Below are 13,954 nucleotides of genomic sequence, written 5' to 3'. Positions count from 1 at the left end.
CCAGAAACTTAAGGGGCAGTTCATCTGTTGCTCTTAAGTATTATAAAATGATTTAGTAAAATAAAAACCACCACATTTTTTTTCAGTTGTTGCAAGAGTTTGCTTTGGGGTTTGTTTTTGGTATGTTTATCTGAAACCCCTCAATAAGATACTTCATATGTTGGAAACTCATCTGCTTACCAACATATTTTACATAAAAGCTTTTTTTTTTTTTTTTTTTTTTTTTTTTTTCCGGTACGGGGGCCTCTCACCGTTGTGGCCTCTCCCGTTGCGGAGCACAGGCTCCGGACGCACAGGCTCAGCGGCCATGGCTCACGGGCCCAGCCGATCCGCGGCATGTGGGATCTTCCCGGACCGGGGCACGAACCCGCGTCCCCTGCATCAGCAGGTGGACTCTCAATCACTGCGCCGCCAGGGAAGCCCTACATAAAAGCTTTAAATGACACGTGTAAGCAGTGACTGAACTACAAAAATATAACCCAAAAAAGCATATTCTCTGATTAAGAGAGAAAACTTAGCTTTGGAATGAGAGGCTCTATGAATTGCCCTATACCTTAAAAACCCAGGAAACTGGCTTTTTAAAAACAATCCTTAGCAGGAATTGAAAATGACTGGTTGGCTCTTGTCTGTTAGATAAAGTTCCCCCTCCCAGAGACCTGCAGTTTGTGGAGGTGACGGACGTAAAGATCACCATCATGTGGACACCCCCCGAGAGCGCGGTGACCGGTTACCGAGTGGACGTGATCCCCGTCAACCTGCCCGGGGAACACGGGCAGAGGCTGCCCACCAGCAGGAACACATTTGCAGAAGTCACTGGCCTGTCCCCTGGGGTCACCTATCACTTCAAAGTCTTCGCCGTGAACCACGGGAGGGAGAGCAAGCCTCTGACGGCACAACAGGCGACCAGTACGTTTGGGGTCCTTTACCTCCACCTCAGACCCTCCACCCTCACTTCCAACCTGTGCTGGGTGGGCAGCATGCCATCACTTGTAGGTTCACAGTTAGAAATAGGAAAATACTCAGGGGATAGGGAAGGTATACTGGACATAAAGCACATTAAACTTGAAAACAAAACTTAGACAAGCTCCGTAGAGGCTAAATGGTAACCCATTTCCCAAATACACGTACCGGGGGAATGGCACTGAGAGAGGAGAACTTAACCTAATTTTCCTTGCTAATGGAGACATGGAGTGAACATTTGAGTACATTTTTGTGTAACTAAATATACCTAGGTCAAACTTTAAATGTAGTATCTTTATCCTTCTATAGTAGAATTATTTGCAAATAGTAATTGCTAAAACATTCAGTGCGTGTTAGGCACCAGGTCATACGCTCAGTTCTTACAAGCCTCATCCTCATATTTCATCCTCGTTTTGAGTTAATGAGGAAGGTCTTATTATTATCCCTAGGGGACACATGAAGAAAGGGAAGCTTATAAAAAATTCTGCAACTTGTAAAGTCACAAAGCTGGGAAATGATTGAGCTGGAACCACACAGACCTATGTCTTTTTGACTCCAAAGCCCATGTTTTCAGTGATTATACTTGACTACCTCTTAAACATTTCCTCCCTCTGAAAAGTGTTTTAAATTATTGTAGGGAGGCTGCCAGTTACACACTCAAGAAGGAAACTCACAATTTCTATGGTTCTTTCTGATAGTGCAAACTCACCAGGGTCTTACTATAAGTCTGAGGTTCTGAGTATATGCTATAATCATTGTCTAATCTGAATCATGTGAAAATAACTTTTATTACTCCAGCAGAGGACTAGTCATTGAATAGATGCAGAGAATATCACTTTTGTTCCATGTGGAGCTCTCCTCTTGCCCTCATTTTCGTGGGCTTATTTCTCTTTTTTCTTAACCTGTTTGGCTCAGAGCAGAGCAAATTGTGGCTTCACAAGTATTTGTTTTTGTTTTTTAATACCATCTCTGTATGTTAGTGTAATTTCTGAGGATGATGGGAAAGCCATGCTATAAAATTAGCCTTCCCACAGGATCAAAGTCAAGCAAAAACAGTGAGCAATTTCTCATGACTGACACAGAGTTTTGCAAAGGTCTCTGTAGCACTCAATCTCTTCATGGCTAAATATTTCCAAGGTTTTGATCTTAGTTTCAACCTGGTGGAGAAAGAACTTAGAAAATTCGGTCAAGCTTTAGGATTTCAGTATGATAATTTTGAGGTGCAAATATTTCTCGACGTGTTTCATTTCATCTTTTTTTCTAGAATTGGATGCTCCCACCAACCTCCAGTTTATCAATGAAACTGACACCACCATCATAGTGACCTGGACTCCACCTCGTGCCCGGATAGCCGGGTACCGACTGACCGTGGGCCTGACCCGTGGAGGCCAGCCCAAGCAGTACAACGTAGGTCCCTCGTCCACGCAGTATCCACTGAGGAATCTGCAGCCTGGCTCTGAGTACTCCGCAACCCTCGTGGCCGTGAAAGGCAGCCAGCAGAGCCCCAGAGCCACTGGAGTCTTCACCACTCGTAAGTCAAAGGTTAAATGTCTTTTCTTAGTGATATCATAGGTTCTTACCTATATTTACATTCTCTCTCCTTCATCCATTTTTTAAAAAAGTTAACTTAGGGAATTCGCTGGCTGTCCAGTGGTTAGGACTCTCTGCGCTTTCACTGCCCAGGGCCCAGGTTCAATCCCTGGGGATCCCGAAAGCCCCTCGGCACAGCCAAAAAAAAAAAAAATTTAACTTAAAAAACTTTGTACAAGATTAAATAATGTTTTTAATTAAAAAAAAAGACTTAAAGCAGTACTACTCAAAGTGTGACCCATGAACCCATTGCTGGTCTGCGAACTGTTTGTTGCATGGACTAAGGAGCTTATGCCAGTATGTAGATGATGGAGCACACCGTTTAGTTCAGTTGATACTTTTTTGAAGCAAGGTTTTCTTAATGAAGGAAGCAGTGCATTACCTGACATATGTTGCCAAGATCCTTATTTTCTCTGGGACCAGCACTTTGAGTAACATTGTTTAAAACACCCAGTTATTTGAAAATTGAAGGCTACTGTATTAAATGAATTTACCAAATACTAGTTAAGGCAAGAAAAAAAATCAGCACCTTTGTCTACATCCTAATACCTTGGGTATTGAATGATGGCAATAAATGTGGAACAAAAACATCTACCAGTTGAATAGAAACCAACAGGACAAGAAGCTAAGGAAATGATGTCTTTACAAGTGTTGACTGCAGCAGATTAAAGTACCTTCTGTAGAACAGAATAGCTTTTTTTTTTTTTTTTAAATTACTCTTGAAATTCCACAGAAGGAAAAATACTGACAGTAATATTTGGTCCTGTCTGTCTTTTGCTCAACACTTTACAGGAAGTGGCCTTAAATCTCTTACATATCTATATCACTATTATAGAGGACTGTATTCATGAACTGATTTCTATCAAATGCAACTCATTTACATTACAAAGAAATATGAGACCCGTCATTTCTAGATAAGCATTAATTTTTATTTTTAGCTCACTCTGAATTCCAGAAGGACCTAACTTAATACTTTTTCAGCATATATTGCAACTATGAACTAGCTTGCAATTTCCTAAAAGCTTTCCACAAATCTTACTCTTTGACTAATTTGAAAAGTAGATGTTAAAAAGCATTCAAAAAGTGAATATAAGTTTAGGTTTTACATTACTATGGAATTTATTTCACAAAGAAAATTCTCTATAAAATTATCCCTGTAAGAATTCATAATTTACTAAAAATTTATTTCCATTTAAATTTCGTGTATGAAGTTTGGCTACTAAAGGCTTTTTCTTAAGTAACTGCTAATCATAGGCAAGTAAAATCTGTTTTTATCTCTAAGTTAACCTTTAAATTTTGCTTTTTTATGTTACATGTTACTAAGATACTCTAAAATCTATTAACATGAAATCAGTATCTTTGCATTTCTTGTAAATGTCTGTTTCTCATAGATGACCTTCTTTTCATTAGAATGGAAATTTCAGTAGATTTAGTCTTTTACTGACCATGTATACTTCTGTATATTATCTATTTTACTTTTTAACTTTTTAACGAGACATATTTTATGTAGTTTCTTTTGTTTGATAGAGTGCCTATAAAAGAAAAAGCATTTTATTTATTTATTATTTTATTGAACTATAGTTGAAGTACAATGTTGTGTTAATTTCTGCTGTACAGCAGAGTGATTCAGTCATACATATATATATATATTCTTTTTCATATTCTCCTCCATTATGGTTTATCACAGGATATTGAATATAGTTCCCTGAGCTATACAGTAGGAACTTGTTGTTTATCCATGCTATATATGCTAGTTTGCATCTGCTAATCCCAGAATCCCAATTCTTCCCTCCCTTACCTCCCCTCCCCCTTGGCAACCACAAGTTTGTTCTCTATATTTGTGAGTCTGTTTTTGTTTCATAGATATGTTCATTTGTGTCATATTTTAGATTCCACATATAAGTGATATTATGTGGTATTTGTCTTTCTCTTTCTGACTTACTTCACTTAGTATGATAATCTTTAGGTCCATCCATGCTGCTGCAAATGGCATTATTTCATTCTTTTTTATGGCTGAGTAGTATTCCATTGTGTATATATACCACAACTTCTTTATCCATTCATCTGTCTATTGACATTTAAGTTGTTTCCATGTCTTGTCTGTTGTAAATAGTGTTGCTATGAACATAGGGGTGCATGTATCTTTTAGAGTTATAGTTTTGTCTGGGTATATGCCCAGGAATGGGATTGCTGAATCATATGGCCACTCTATTTTTAGTTTTTTGAGGAACCTCCATACTGTTCTCCATAGTGACTGCACCAATTTACATTCCCACCAATAGTGTAAGAGGGTTCCCTTTTCTTCACACTCTCTCCAGCATTTATCATTTGTAAACTTTTTAATGATGGCCATTCTGACTGGTGTGAGGTGGTACCTCATTGTAGGTTTGATTTGCATCTCTCTAAGAAAAAGCATTTTTAATGATACTAAAAATAATTAAATGGAGTGGGTGGGGCAATATTGACTATTTCAAGTACTTCTGGAGACTGATATATTGGACATGTTATTTTATTATCTGCACAATACATTTATTGATAAATATAATTTTATTTGAGTTAACTGATAGATTAGATAAAGGTCAATGTCATGCCTTGCACATTGTATACTTAAAAAAAAATTTTCTTTCCATATGGTTTATCACAGGATAGTGAATATAGTTCCCTGTGTTATCCATTAGGACCTTGTTGTTTATCCATTCTAAATGTCATAGTTTGCATCTACCCACCCCAAACTCCCAGTCCATCCCCCTCCCTCCCTCAAAAAATATTTGTTGAATAGATGATTGAGAAAATAGCTCAACCGAGCTTAGATTTAAATAAACCTCTGTAAGCGGTGAGTTCTACGACTTCATTTGGACTTCAAGTACTCTCTGAGGCTGTAAACATCAGCAGGGCTTGCATATTTTTGAAATTGCTTTACGTTTCTGTAGCTTTTTACTGTTAACAAGCTGAATTCTGGGAATAACTTTTCTGGGTTTTATAACTTTTGTTAAAAGCACATGGCAGGGGGTGGAGGAGCTGTTTCTGGGGAAAATCAGCTTACTCCTTTATAAATAGGGAAAAATTTATTTTTTTAACATCCAGGCTGTCCTTTACCTAACAAGACCTGCCAGAATCCATAGCTCATCCTTACAGTCACATTCTTTGTTTGCCATCAGCTTGTGGGTTTGTGGTTTGGAGAGTTTCCCGTAATGGTCTTCCCAGGCAGAGAGCACCATCTTAAGCTTGAGAAAGTTCTAGCTGGCTGGCTCAAGCAATAGAAAACACCCAATCTTAAAGCCTAGGACAGTTGAGGAGAATGTTTTTTGTGAAAAAATTGTGGCTTTCACAGATGTTCAGTGAAAGAAGCGGACTGCTCTCTGAATTGTTTCTTGTGGGCATTAACATGGTCACCCAGGGCTGGCCATGGCATTTTGGCAAAGTCAGTGGCAGCCAAGTGGTGTATGATTTCAGAGACTCTGGGAGGCATCACAGGTCACCCATCCTAATTCCACTGAGAATACCATCCAAACGATAACACACTCATGAAACATCTTTCCAAACCAGTAGAACTTCAGTTCAGCCAGTAAAGCAGCCATTACAAAGTATGCCCACATGTATTTTATTTTTTCAGACAGCAGTATTTTAAAAATACTTTTGGGGGGCTTCCCTGGTGGCACAGTGTTTGGGAGTCCGCCTGCCGATGCAGGGGACACGGGCTCATGCCCCGGTCCGTGAAGATCCCACGTGCCGCGGAGTGGCTGGGCCCGTGAGCCATGGCCGCTGAGCCTGCGCGTCCGGAGCCTGTGCTCCGCAATGGGAGAGGCCACAACAGTGAGAGGCCTGCGTACCGCAAAAAATAAATAAATAAAAATACTTTTTAAAAAATTGCACATTAAAATCCAGATTGGAAAACACTGGAAGAATTGCAGTGCTGGGCCTGAATTTTCCCATGACTGGAGCCGAGTAGTAATGGAGTACTACTTAAAGACTTTTTTTTAAAATGTTTTATTTTTATTTTTTTTATTGGGGTATAGTTGTTTTACAATGTTGTGTTAGTTTCTACTTTACAGCGAAGTGCAGTAGAGTTCTCCGTGCTGTACAGCAGGTTCTCATTAGTTATCTATTTTATACATATTAGCATGTATATGTCAATCCCAATCTCCCAATTCATCCCACCCCCTTCTTTCCCCCCTTGGCGTCCACATGTTTGTTCTCTGTGTCTGTGTCTCTATTTCTGCCTTGCAAACCGGGTCATCTGTACCATTTTTCTAGATTCCACATATATGTGTTAATATACGAGATTTATTTTTCTCTTTCTCAGAGTAGGCTTAAAGACTCCTAATGTTCATTTGTCTAAGTCTGGAAGATAAGTCTTTGTCTCACCAGCCATTCATAATTTAGTATAAATGCGTTTACTAGTGTTTTGTCCCCAGTGGGCACAAAAATTTGGTTGAGACGTAAAGAGGAAGGAATTATGAAGGCACTAAACATGTGACCAAGGCCATCCACATGCTTGAAAGCCCTGAATTTGACTCACCAGACACAAATGTCTTGCCTTCTGAGACCTCACCTTTCCCATAGCAGCCAGTTATTGAAATGCTTATTACAAGATTTAGTTGTTCTGCCAATTATATTTTAGAGATTCTAAATTTATGAAAAGATTTGTAAGATTGTTGAAAATATCTATTTCAGATTTATGTACACATACTCTTTTTCTTCCTCTTTTTCTTGTTCTTTTTTTAATTAATTTTTTTTTATTAATTAATTTATTTATTTATTTTTGGCTGCGTTGGGTCTTCATTGCTGCACGTGGGCTTTCTCTAGTCACAACGAGCAGGGGCTACTCTTCGTTGAGGTGTGTGGGCTTCTCATTGTGGTGGCTTCTCTTGTTGCGGAGCAGGGGCTCTAGGCGCACGGGCTCAGTAGTTGTGGCGCACAGGCTTGGTTGCTCTGCGGCATGTGGGATCTTCACAGACCAGAGCTCCAACCCCTGTGCCCTGCATTGGCAGGCAGATTTTTAACTACTGCACCACCAGGGAAGTCCCTCTTGTTTTTTTTAAAGTATTATTTTCACTAAGAAATAGCAGTGATGTCAGGATGCTAGGAGATTCGAAATAAACTTTTATTATAATTCCTAATTCCAGTGGCAGAATACTAAATTTCTGCAGTGTGATTATTCTGAGTGAATAATCACATATTTAAGGAAAGTATCTTTAGAATTTATAAGTGCATCCATGGTGGCAGATTTCATTTACCTTTCACATGGCATCTCTTTCTGCAACCAAAAACAATTGGCCATCATTATGGAGTGATTCAGCATATAGCTATTTTTAGATAATCATCTATAATTTAACCATTGTTCTCAAAATAATGGTTAAGAAGCGGAGTGATAATCAGTTTGTGATGACCAGGTTTACTTTTTATATGGGATTCTATACTGATGATATAGGGAAAGTTATTGTCATCAAACTCAAATCCCAAACATGATGAAAAGACACAAATTTCAGAATCCAAGGAGTTGAAAGGGTCCTCTGTGGTCATCCAGCTCCTTGTTACTTAAATGTGATTCCCAGACTGACAACACTGGCGTAACAGAAATGCAAACTACCTAGCCCCATGTGGACCTACAGAATCAGAATCTGCATGTTAGCCAGGTCTCAGATGATTTGTGAGGCACATGAAAGGTTGAGAGGCATTGACCTACTCCAAATTTTCACATATGTCACGTTCTGGATGCATTAGCTGACTAAAACTGAGGTTCTCGATAAAAATATTTGTTATCGGGACTTCCCTGGCGGTCCAGTGGTTAAGACTCCACACTTCCACTGCAGGGGTTGCGGGTTCGATCTCTGGTTGGGGAACTAAGATCCCACATGCCGCAAGGTGCGGCCAAAGATTTAAAAAAAAAAATGTTGTTATCTGCATTCTCTGTGATTCTAAGGCTTGAACACATGCTTTGATTCCATTTCACAGTGCAGCCTCTGGGCTCCATCCCACCTTACCACACAGAAGTGACTGAAACCACCATTGTGATTACATGGACACCTGCTCCAAGGATTGGTTTTAAGGTAAATTGCAGATGTTCCTAATCCCTTGTAATCCAGCCCTGGGTTGCCCTCGTGTTTCTGGATGTAGTTGAAACAGGATGCTCAGGAGTCAGGAGACTTGGGTTTCGTCCTGTTTCTGTTCATACCTCTCTGACCACTTTGTCAGGGCATCACAATACTTCTGCTTCCCTGAACTGCTGGAAAGATGGACTGAGGCAGTGAAAGTGCTTTGCAAAGAGGAAAACATTAGTATGGAACTGTTAGTTGTTACGTTGTTTTCTCTATCCTTTCTCCCAGGGAGTTAGATTTAAAGATATATAGGGAAACTGCTCTTGTTGTGTTGTTCTAAATAGGTATCAGCAAGTTCACAAAAACCAATTTAAGGAGACCAATTAAACTCAGTGTCACTCAACAATCACATTTTTATCCAATCAGTTTCATCTCAACTTGTTCAAAGCCCCTTAGGTGAATCTCTTAATAGACATTAAGATTAAGGTCTTCCCTATAGATATCTGGATACATGTTCTTTAAAGTAATGGTATTAGGGAAGTGATGAATACAAATGAATGTGTTTAAAAGAATTCCTTTTTTTGGCATTTAGAGTGTGGAGAGAGAAATATTTATTATAATTGAAAATCAAGACTAAATACCCATGATTGTTTGTTTAAAAAAATATACCAAAGATCATTTCTTTTTCGAAATACGCAAATGGCATATTGATGATTATGCTACTTAAATATAAAGAAACCCTTTTTGAAGATTGTCAATATACCTTTTAAATTTCCCTGATAGTGTCATTTTGACTTTCAGGAGCCTTATAAAGTACTAAGGATGTCTCTAGAGCTGAACACTGATGACACGATATTGCCTAGGCTTTTCAAATAACATACTGAAAGGATTGAAAATTAAGGGCACATTCATCTTAATTCTTCTTTTGTAACATATCAGCCTGCAGTTGAAGCTGTCCTTCTTTAAAAGGAGTGTTTTTGAAGTACAAAATGTTACAGGGACTGGTACATTTAAGTTGAATGCTAATAACTCATTAAAGAGAGAACTAGAGGATTTCTTCCAGCAAAAAGAAATTAAGAAATGAACGGCATGTGGCCCAAAGCGCTTGTGTACTTCTGGTTTGTACCAGGAGATTATTTATCAAGCAAAACAGTATGTAATGATGTGTCTCTGGAACCTTCCATTACAAGCTACCTTAACTTAGTTTTGGAAGATACTTCCCCTAAGTGGCACCCTCCCCCACCGCCCCCAGTTCCAGGGAATTTCCAGCTACATTATTTAATAGAGCTAAAGTAAGGTCCCAACTCATTCCCAACTACAAGCAGAGTGCAGTTCCTGAGGAGTCCACATTATGCAAAGCATAACCACAATCTCTCAGCAGTAACCCAACTCTGGAAATATTTGTCCTTGGTGTTTATTTTGCTTTTTTTTTCCTAGCTGGGTGTACGACCAAGCCAGGGAGGGGAAGCACCACGAGAAGTGACCTCAGAGTCAGGAAGCATCGTTGTGTCTGGCCTGACTCCAGGCGTGGAATACATTTACACCATTTCAGTCCTGAAAGACGGGCAAGAGAGAGATACACCAATTGTGAAGAAAGTGGTGACACGTAAGAGGAGTTCTTTGCCTCTTTTTGTTTTTTAAATTGTTCCACTTTTTTAAAGTAGCTGATAGCAATATCACTTTTTACTTATGACAATGACCCAAGGGAAAAATTTCATCCCTACTTGTATTATTAGCTACTTCTAAGTTTGGAGTAGCAAGTTCAATTCATGTCATATAGTCTATGGCATCGGAAGTGTTCTTTCCATGTCAAAAATGTTTATGAACTGGCAAGACAGAAAAAAATTTCAGTAGTGTTGCAAAATTAAAAATTGTAAAAAAAAAATTCTCTCAGAGAATTGCTGTCCAGCATGGACTTAAATAAATAACTTCTTTATTTTTACTGATTGTGGAAGGGAGGGAGGAAAGAGAGAGAGGTATTCCACAGCTCAAGTGCTTTGTGCTAGCTTTAACTTTTAATTTAAAAAAATTTTTTCTGCATAGCACTGTCTCCACCAAAGAACTTGCACCTGGAAACAAACCCCGACACTGGCGTGCTTACTGTCTCCTGGGAGAGGAGTTCCACCCCAGGTAAGCCTGGGATGTATCATAGGGCAAGTATATGCAATGCCTTCCCAAGACAAAGTTTAGAAACTGTGTTCCCCTCAGAGAAAGGGTCAAAATTATAAGTACCTAGCTTTCCATAAAAAAATACAGGCATACATCATAGAGTGACATATAGGGTGTTTTACTGCATGTTTATTTAAATTACAGGAAAGAGAGCAAGGTAGACCCTTATTGAGCTATAGGGAATCATGAGGGCTGAGGAAAAGCATTCTGAGCAGTCAGTCCTTTCTGCTCAGTGGCATTCCAAACCGCCAAACAAATGGCTGAAGTTATACTTCCTAATTTTCCATTTGTGGGTTATCATAGATTCTAAGTATATTACTCAATAAACTTAGATATTTCACAAATATTTTATCATGAGTTGCACCACAAAAATCTCAGGGTAGAAATGACCTCCATTTTACAGAGTGAAAAAACGGAGACTCAGAAAAAAATCGACTTACCCATAGTCTCAAATTTTAAATGTTACAGAACTGGGATTGTAAGTTAAGTGCTCAGACTCACTCTTACACCAGACTTCAAGTATTTGGATTTTTAATTGTTAGTTTGTTTTACTTATACTCAATAATGAGAAATTTGGCTAACTGGCATTCCATGACTGTTTTTAAAGCTTTACATAAAGCTTCTGTCTAGGGCTTCCCTGGTGGCGCAGTGGTTGAGAGTCTGCCTGTCAATGCAGGGGACAAGGGATCGTGCCCCGGTCCTGGATGGTCCCACGTGCCGCGGAGCGGCTGGGCCCGTGAGCCATGGCTGCTGAGCCTGTGCGTCCAGAGCCTGTGCTCCACGACGGGAGAGGCCACAACAGTGAGAGACCCGCGTACCGCAAAAAAACAAACAAACAAAAAACACAGCTTCTGTCTAAACTCGTTCACACATATTAAAAAAAAAATTATTTACAGTATCCTAAAACGTGTAAAGATACCTATGGCGATATTCAAGTACCATGATGTACCAGGGCAATGGAAAGCGAAATTTTAGGCATTCCTGACCTTTGCCAAGTCCATGTGAAAGTCTCTTTCAATGAGAAGTGTAAACTAAAATATTTAATATGGGGTATATTGGGGGAATCACTATTGAGATATCAGGATACTCATTACTGAGGAAATTCTAAATTAAACAAATTTCAAAATTAAACAAAAACAGAAATGCCAACTAATGTTGATGGTACCTATAACTCCTATGCTTTTTCATTAATGGCTATATTTAGTTTATTATTTCACTCTTTCTATTTGTACTCTAATCTTTTAAACAGTTCTTCCCTTTGCTTGGGCACACAGCTAAGGCAATTTATTTATAAGTCAGATCAATATGTGCAGTCACACGCAATAAAGCTAGCTTAAAATATCCTTTTTAATTCCCCTCTGAAGTAAAGTGACTTTAGTGAAGGTTTCATTATCTGTGGAAACATCATTTAAGCCAAAACTACACTATTTCCAGCTGAATCACTCTAAATTTGAAACTTTTAGGTTGGCAAGTTTCATGCCTGTCAGAAGCTAGATCATTAATATTTAGTCTTAATGGATGGCTTAGCCTGTCCATCTGAATGGTCACTAGCCAGTGTAATGACCCAAACATTGATTTCCCATCCACTTGGATTTCCTTGTATAGACCACTTCAGTGGCCACCCTATTCCTAATTATAAAATGTACCATCATTTTCTCTCCCTTTAGTAAGTTTAACTTAAATATACTTCCTTGCTTTACTTTTAGTCTTTCCCCGTGGATTTCAGTTCATCACTATTTTAATTTGAATGTCTCTCTCCTCCCCTCAACCCTCTCGCTGCCCCACTTCTATGATTCCTGAAGTCTTCAACAGTTAATATACTTTTTCCAGGATAAGTAGAGCCGCTTTTGCTTTTTACTTTTTCTCCTTTCCTATTTCCTTCCTGTAAATCCCATAGGTTTAGACCTTGGAAATTAGGAAAGCCCACTTTGGGGAATGTGCCTAAGGGTGAGAGCCATTCCATCCCAGCAGGTAAAATAGAATAGTCTTCAGCTGTCCTGCAAATAAATGATCCATTAAGAAAAACAGGGTAGAGTGGTAGAAGGACCATGGAATTTAGAGACAGAAAAGCTTTTGGTAATCATTTCCCCTTTCCAAGATTTTCTTAAACTGAGGATATTAATACCTCCCTCAAAGGGTTGTTGTAAGCCCCGAAAGACAATAGGTAGAGTCTTCAATACATAAATGCTGAGTCCTCTCCCCATTCCCTTTCGAGGGTACATCGTTGGAGTTGAGTTTAATAGGCTCTGGGTCACAAATGTTCTGGGCAGTAACTTCCTCCTTCTGTTTTCCAGACATTACTGGCTATAGAATTACCACCACCCCTACAAATGGCCAGCAGGGCTATTCTTTGGAAGAAGTGGTCCATGCCGATCAGAGTTCCTGCACTTTTGAAAACCTGAGTCCTGGCCTGGAGTACAATGTCAGTGTTTACACTGTCAAAGATGACAAGGAAAGTGTCCCTATCTCTGATACCATCATGCCAGGTAATGGAAAAATAAGCTATTATCCTCAGAGTGGCAGTTTCAGTAAGAGTGGGGATTGGCATCTTAATCCTCAGTTGGTTGAATGTGTCAAATATGTTTGGGATTTAATTCTGACCTCCGAACCACACTCTCTAGAACCATGAAGTCAAGGCAACTATTTGGACAAATGCTTGCTGTTAACACTGCTTGACTCTCTGCTTCACTGGGATGCTCTTTGTCTCGATGGGTATGCAATGGAGTGGCAACCATGGCATTAACTCTGTACTGTCCGCTCACATGGAACTATTACTAAAATGATGTCATGTGTCTGTACTCAGTACTGACAGGCGAAAAGTAATATGGTAAATGCATCCCATCCGTACATTTGTGCCTGATCTTACAGTCTCCGTATGTGAGCACTGAAATAGCTCTTGGTTGACACATTCATTTCTTCATCGTGCCGTTTCAAATTCTTTTTTTAAAATTGAAAAAAAAAAAAAGAAAGGCCACACCTTTAGGGTGTTCTTTCTTGTGGATTGAATGACAACATTGAAAAGACCTATTTAGGGATAGGTTTGTTGTTTGTCCAAAATTGAATCGTGACAGATGAAAGCATTGGACAGATTGTGTTCTTTGCATTATTTGGTGGAATGCTTTTACTAATGCTTCTTAAATAATTTTGATTATGAAATGAATAAAAGATTAACAGTAGCCTTGGACTCAGGCCTGTCT

General features: G+C 39.1%; 1 protein-coding gene across 7 annotated transcripts in view; it reads left to right on the top strand.

The window, feature by feature from the left end:
- The window catches only part of FN1 (fibronectin 1), a 69,591-nt gene that overhangs the window by 27,078 nt on the left and 28,559 nt on the right, over nt 1–13,954 (top strand). For all 7 annotated transcript variants that reach the window (XM_082841871.1, XM_082841876.1, XM_082841874.1 and 4 more), the window contains exons 19-24: nt 634–906; nt 2,225–2,491; nt 8,506–8,600; nt 10,026–10,194; nt 10,632–10,718; nt 13,052–13,243. In XM_082841871.1, coding sequence (XP_082697997.1) covers nt 634–906; nt 2,225–2,491; nt 8,506–8,600; nt 10,026–10,194; nt 10,632–10,718; nt 13,052–13,243 — 1,083 coding nt within the window. The remainder of the gene's footprint in view (nt 1–633; nt 907–2,224; nt 2,492–8,505; nt 8,601–10,025; nt 10,195–10,631; nt 10,719–13,051; nt 13,244–13,954) is intronic.

Source organism: Leucopleurus acutus, assembly GCF_964270905.1.
Source record: "Leucopleurus acutus genome assembly, chromosome: 6".
Classification (NCBI taxonomy): Eukaryota; Metazoa; Chordata; class Mammalia; order Artiodactyla; family Delphinidae; genus Leucopleurus; species Leucopleurus acutus.
Note: the sequence above shows the minus strand (reverse complement) of the source record. Positions and strands in the feature narration are given on the sequence as shown.